Below are 5,878 nucleotides of genomic sequence, written 5' to 3' on the forward strand. Positions count from 1 at the left end.
ATGTCACATTCAAAGGTTATTTGCCTTATTTGTAAAGCAAGTGTCGCTCTGCCAAAGAAAGCTAACGTGGAGAGGCATTATCGGAGTGTTCACAAGGCATATGACAGCGACTTCCCTCCGAGTAGCGAGTTAAGAAAGAGAAAGGTGAGGGAACTTAAATCACAATTAGCTGGACAGCAGTCACTTTTCTTAAAGCCGACATCCACCGCAAAGGCAGCCACTGAAGCATCTCTACGAGTGAGTCACACTATAATCAAACACAAAAAATCCTTTCAAGATGGAGAGATGGTGAAAGAAGCCTTCGTAGAAGCAGCAGACGCCTTGTTTCGGGATTACACAAACAAAACAGAAATAGTAAACGCTATCAAGGCCGTCCAATTATCACGGAGCACAGTCACACGTCGCTGTGAAGTCATGGCTAAGGATTTGACCCAGCAACTCAGGAAGGACATAGAAGACTGCGAGTGTTTCTCACTCCAACTAGACGAGTCCACTGACGTGAGCGATACAGCGCAATTGTGCGTTTTTATCCGGATGGTGTTCACAGACATGACGGCGAAAGAGGAATTGCTGACAATTCTGCCAATGAAGGAACACACTCGGGGCGAGGACATTTTTCAGACATTTAAAAACTTTGTTGACAACACTAAACTCCCCATGTCTAAGTTGAGTTCCATCACAACGGATGGTGCGCCTGCGATGGTGGGCCGTTGTAATGGCTTCATCGCAAAATGCAGAGAGGATGACACATTCCCTGACTTTCTGAATTATCACTGCATCATACACCAGCACGCACTTTGTGCAAAAATGCTGAACATGAAAGAGGTCATGGATGTGTCACTTAAAGTGGCCTGTTCTATTCGGGCAAGACCTCTTCAAAGACGGCTGTTTCGTGCATATCTGGAGGATGCCGACTGTGTTCACACTGACCTCTTACTACACACCGACGTAAGATGGCTGAGCAGGGGCAATTTTCTCCAGAGATTTCGAGTGCTTCTACCGGAGATAAAGGAATTTCTCCAGGGCACCAAGCTCGCGGAGTACGCACGTCTAGATGACGAGGAGTGGCTGTTAGATCTGGCGTTTTTAACAGACATTACACACATGTTAAATGAGCTAAACTTGGAGCTACAAGGGAAAGACAGAACTGTGGTTGACATGATCAGCTCAGTTAATGCCTTCAAACGAAGACTGCATCTGCTGTGTTCAAAGCTGCAGCGCAAAGATTTGGCCAACTTCAAAAACATCGCCTCTGAGCTGGAGAAGCAAGGGAAGGACAGCGCGCTCCTTGACAGTGTGCGCTACACAGAGCAAGTCAATAATATTACATCTGACTTCGAGAAACGCTTCCGAGACTTCGCTTTGCTCGAGCCAATCGCCACATTCATGTGCTATCCGTTTAGTGAAGACCATGATATTGATTCACTGGCCCAAAACATCGGAGCAGTGTTTCATCTGAACCCGTCTGCGCTGGAGGATGAGATGTTGTCGCTGCAGGCCGACATTCAGTTAAAGGCGCGTGCCCATGCCGGACAGTTTTGGAACTTATTCAGGGTTGAAAAGTATCCAAACGTCAGAAAATGTGCCACCTCACTGACCTCACTCTTCGGCTCAACTTATTTATGCGAGTCAGCCTTCTCCCAAATGAAGATAGTGAAGTCGAAATACCGTTCCCAATTAACTGATGAACATTTGGAGGCCTGTCTGAGACTAGCCATCAGCAGTTACTGTCCTGATTATGCAACATTGACGGACTCCATTCAGTGCAAGTCATCAGAATATGGTAGGGACCCACCTAAATATATTGAATTGTGTTTTGCAGCATTATATCAGGACCATGGAGAGAAGTTTCTTACCCTGCTTGTTTTTATGTGTTTCTTAACAGGGAAATGAAGGGACAGTCAGCAAGAGAAGAAGAGAGAGAGAGAGAGAGAGGGAGAGAGAGATATAGAAATAGAGAGAGGAGAGAGAGAAATAGAGAGAAAGATAGAGAAATAGAGAGAGAGAGATAGAGAAATAGAGAGAGAGAGAGACAAATAGAGAGATAGAGAAATAGAGAGAGAGATAGAGAAATAGAGAGAGAGAGAGAGGTTAACATGCCTTTTTGTTTTATGTATTCATGTATTTGTTTCTGTTCAAGAACCCAAATAGAGTTGTTGTAGTTATCCCAAGTATAAATAAAACGTGTTATTCAGCCCCTTGTAATTTGGGATTTTATTTTTGGTTGGTAGACCTCCGTGAGCTGGTCATTTCAAAAGTAGCTCACCGGCCAAAAAAGTGTGGGCACCCCTGGTCTAGAACAACAATGGTTAATTGTATAGGATGGGTTACTGTGACGGCATGGAATTCAAAGGTGGAAGGAGTGAAGTTAGGTAGCTTGAAGAGGGAAAAGCTCCATTTGGGAGAGAGCAGGAGACCAGTGCCACCTCCTCTGCCAGAGGGTCTGGGTGTATGGGAGAAGAAATATGCTGTGGAGAGAGCTGCTGGGGTGGATGTGTTGGATGGAGTAATCCAGGTCTCAGTGAGAGCAAGGAAATCCAGAGACTACAGGGAAGCGTAGCCAGAGATGAAGTCAGCCTTAGGAACAGCTGACTGGCAGTTCCACAGGCCCCCTGAAACGCGATGTCGGATCTCAGTGGAGCATGTGGGATAGACAAGAGCAGGCCGGTTATATCGATTAGGAGATACACGGGGTCAGTGATAATTGCGAGAAGACACATAAACAGGAATGGAGAAAATACACATGATTATAGCATGAGGGGCTAGAAAACCAAATGAAATAAAACACCAGCGATACTTAGCTCAATCAAAGTAGGATTTGCCTCCCTCGTGACTCCAATGTCTTTGTCAGTCTTTGACTCCCACAGGACTCCAATGTCTTTGTCAGTCTTCGTCTGGCTGAAGCTGACGCTCCAGGAAAGAGCTACCTAAGATGGACACCTGATTGCTGAGTTCTCACAGCTGTGGGGGCACGCCCCTCTAATTAGTTAACTCTTTTCAGCTGATGGGCGACAGCAGAGTGTTCCTGCCTATTGTAATGCAGGGTTGAGGCGCGTGACCCACTGAGACCTGTGTAACAGGTTCAGTTGCGCAGATCTGAGATTTTAAATCTCTCAAAAGCACCGTTTTAGCTACAATAACTACAGAACAATTATACAGAGTAGAATAAATGAAACAGAGAAGTCTATTTAAACAAGAATATAACTTACAGTGATTGCTGAGTCAGTAGGTAGTGTCCTCACCCGGTCAAGATGCACACTGTTATCTAGACCCTCCAGAAAAACGCGGTTAAAAATCCTGGATTATGCGGGCTAAAATCCTTGATTATGCGATTAAATATGCGGGGTTTTTATGTGATTTTATGCGGTGAAATTGCGGGAAGTTGCGAAATATGCGGGAAGTTGCGAAATATGCTAAATATGCGGGGGAAAAGAATAACAATTTTTTTAAATATTGGGCCGTCTTATTTATTCTCTCTCACACACAACCTGCCACTAACGTTAAACCCCTTTACTATTCAATTAAACACATTCAATGTTTATTTATTGTAAAAGCAATTGGGCTATTTTAATCTCACACACCCCCCCCCCCCCACACACACACACACACACACAATTCTCCGCCTCATTCTGTTTTCATTTACTCGTTCGTTATCTGAACAGCTTCAATCTTGTAGGCTACTCACTTCATTTCTTGTAGCCCTCGAAAGGGTTTTTGAGGTTGATGCCCTCGGTGAATGGGAGTTGTTTGGCTTTCTTGTTCGCAGCAGCAGAAAGCAGCGAATGTTTGAATGAATCAAAGTGGGTCGTCACCGTCGATTTTCTCTTATGCTCCAACACACAGTTGCACGGGGTGCAGAATAGTTTCCCCCCACTTTTTGCCCGGTCTTTAGTAGAAATGTTCGTCGGTAAATGAGATGAATTAGATTTTTTCATCTTGGTGTTTTCTCTATCGTGTGAGCTCCACACGTTCACTCTATAAAGTGTTGTTTACATTCTGTGATGCGCGAGCTGATGACGTCACGTCAAGACAAGTTAAAAAAAATGTTTCTCAACTTTGTGTGGAAAATGCCGGGATTATGCAGCCTTTTGATAAATATGCGGCTTTTTAAAAATATGTGCCATTTTGCTGATTATGCGGTAAATTCTGCGATCGCAGAATCGCGTTTTTCTGGAGGGCCTAGTTATCAGTATAAAAGACACCTGTCCACAACCTCAAACAGTCACACTCCAAACTCTACTATGGCCAAGACCAAAGAGCTGTCAAAGGACACCAGAAACAAAATTGTAGATCTGCAATAGGTAAGCAGCTTGGTGTGAAGAAATCAACTGTGGGAGCAATTATTAGAAAATGGAAGACATACAAGACCACTGATAATCTCCCTCGATCTGGGGCTCCACGCAAGATCTCACCCCGTGGGGTCAAAATGATCACAAGAACGGTGAGCACAAATCCCAGAACCACACGGGGGGACCTAGTCAATGACCTGCAGAGAGCTGGGACCAAAGTAACAAAGGCTAACATCAGTAACTGTTACAGCCGCTGCCTTCCTGGTACTGTTAATTATGTTTGTGTGTGTGTGTGTACATGAGCTGCGCAGTTCCTCTGATGCCATTGGCCATCCCGACCCCGCAACATCTGAACAGGTGATTGGAGGACGTCATCCAATCCCCGCCCGCTTCCGGAACATCGTACGGGGGAGGAGTACAAAGGCTGGGAACGAAGATCATTCTAGAGGCTCTGTGTTGGGAGACAGACGCCTCTAGCCTCTTGATACCTTACTCGTGGTGTTTATGCTATTAGCTACCCTGTAACTCGTAGACTGCTTAGCAGGGTGCTAAGTAGTGTGTCGTGCCTCGTATTGTGTTGTGTTTAGAATTGTTAGCTTAGACCCAGGTAGATTTGCACCTGTTGATCAGCTGGTTGTATTAGTGTAACGTGTGTCAGCTTAGACCCAGGTGATTAGCACCTGTTGACCAGCTGCAGCTGTGTGTGTGCAGCGTTCCTCAATTCCAGTTTATACCACGTTTAACGTGAGGTTTTGTTTTCTCTTCTTAATATTTCTCTGGATAAACTTTATAACTTCCTTTTGAAGTTCTCCTTGTGTTGCTGGTTAGACCAGCCGTTTGGCCTTTTTTGGTTTGTTTCAGGCTGTTTGCCTGCCTTTTTCTATCTCCTGGTATAATAAAGCCAATTATAATTGTTACCAATTCCACTCTGGTCGTGTTAATTCCCTTTGGTTCCCCTAGCCCAATAGGGAACGTAACAGTAACACACTAAGCCGCCAGGGACTCAAATCCTGCAGTGCCAGACGTGTCGCCCTGCTTAAGCCAGTACATGTCCAGGCCCGTCTGAAGTTTGCTAGAGAGCATTTAGATGATCCAGAAGAGGATTGGGAGAATGTCATATGATCAGATGAAACCAAAATATAACTTTTTGGTAAAAACTCAACTAGACGTGTTTGGAGGAGAAAGAATGCTGAGTTGCATCCAAAGAACACCATACCTACTGTGAAACATGGGGGTGGAAACATCATGCTTTGGGGCTGTTTTTCTGCAAAGGGACCAGGACGACTGATCCGTGTAAAGGAAAGAATGAATGGGGCCATGTATCGTGAGATTTTGAGTGACAACCTCCTTCCATCAGCAAGGGCATTGAAGATGAAACGTGGCTGGGTCTTTCAGCATGACAATGATCCCAAACACACCGCCCGGGCAACGAAGGGGTGGCTTCGTAAGAAGCATTTCAAGGTCCTGGAGTGGCCTAGCCAGTCTCCAGATCTCAACCCCATAGAAAATCTTTGGAAGGAGTCAAAAGTCTGTGTTGCCCAGCGACAGCCCCAAAACATCACTGCTCTAGAGGAGATTTGCATTGAGGA

The 5,878-nt window shown here is 45.1% G+C and overlaps 1 protein-coding gene across 1 annotated transcript; it reads left to right on the forward strand.

The window, feature by feature from the left end:
• Nucleotides 1-285: 285 nt before the first annotated feature.
• On the forward strand, nucleotides 286-1,893 carry LOC307032836 (general transcription factor II-I repeat domain-containing protein 2A-like; the record flags this gene model as incomplete). The annotated part of the gene is made up of 2 exons (XM_079671117.1): nucleotides 286-1,783; nucleotides 1,886-1,893. The coding sequence occupies 2 exons, from the start codon at nucleotides 286-288 to the stop codon at nucleotides 1,891-1,893; spliced, it is 1,506 nt and encodes a 501-aa protein (XP_079527243.1).
• Between the last annotated feature and the right edge of the window lie 3,985 nt (nucleotides 1,894-5,878).

Source organism: Notothenia rossii (genome assembly GCF_949606895.1).
Source record: "Notothenia rossii genome assembly, chromosome: 3".
NCBI classification, from domain to species: domain Eukaryota; kingdom Metazoa; phylum Chordata; class Actinopteri; order Perciformes; family Nototheniidae; genus Notothenia; species Notothenia rossii.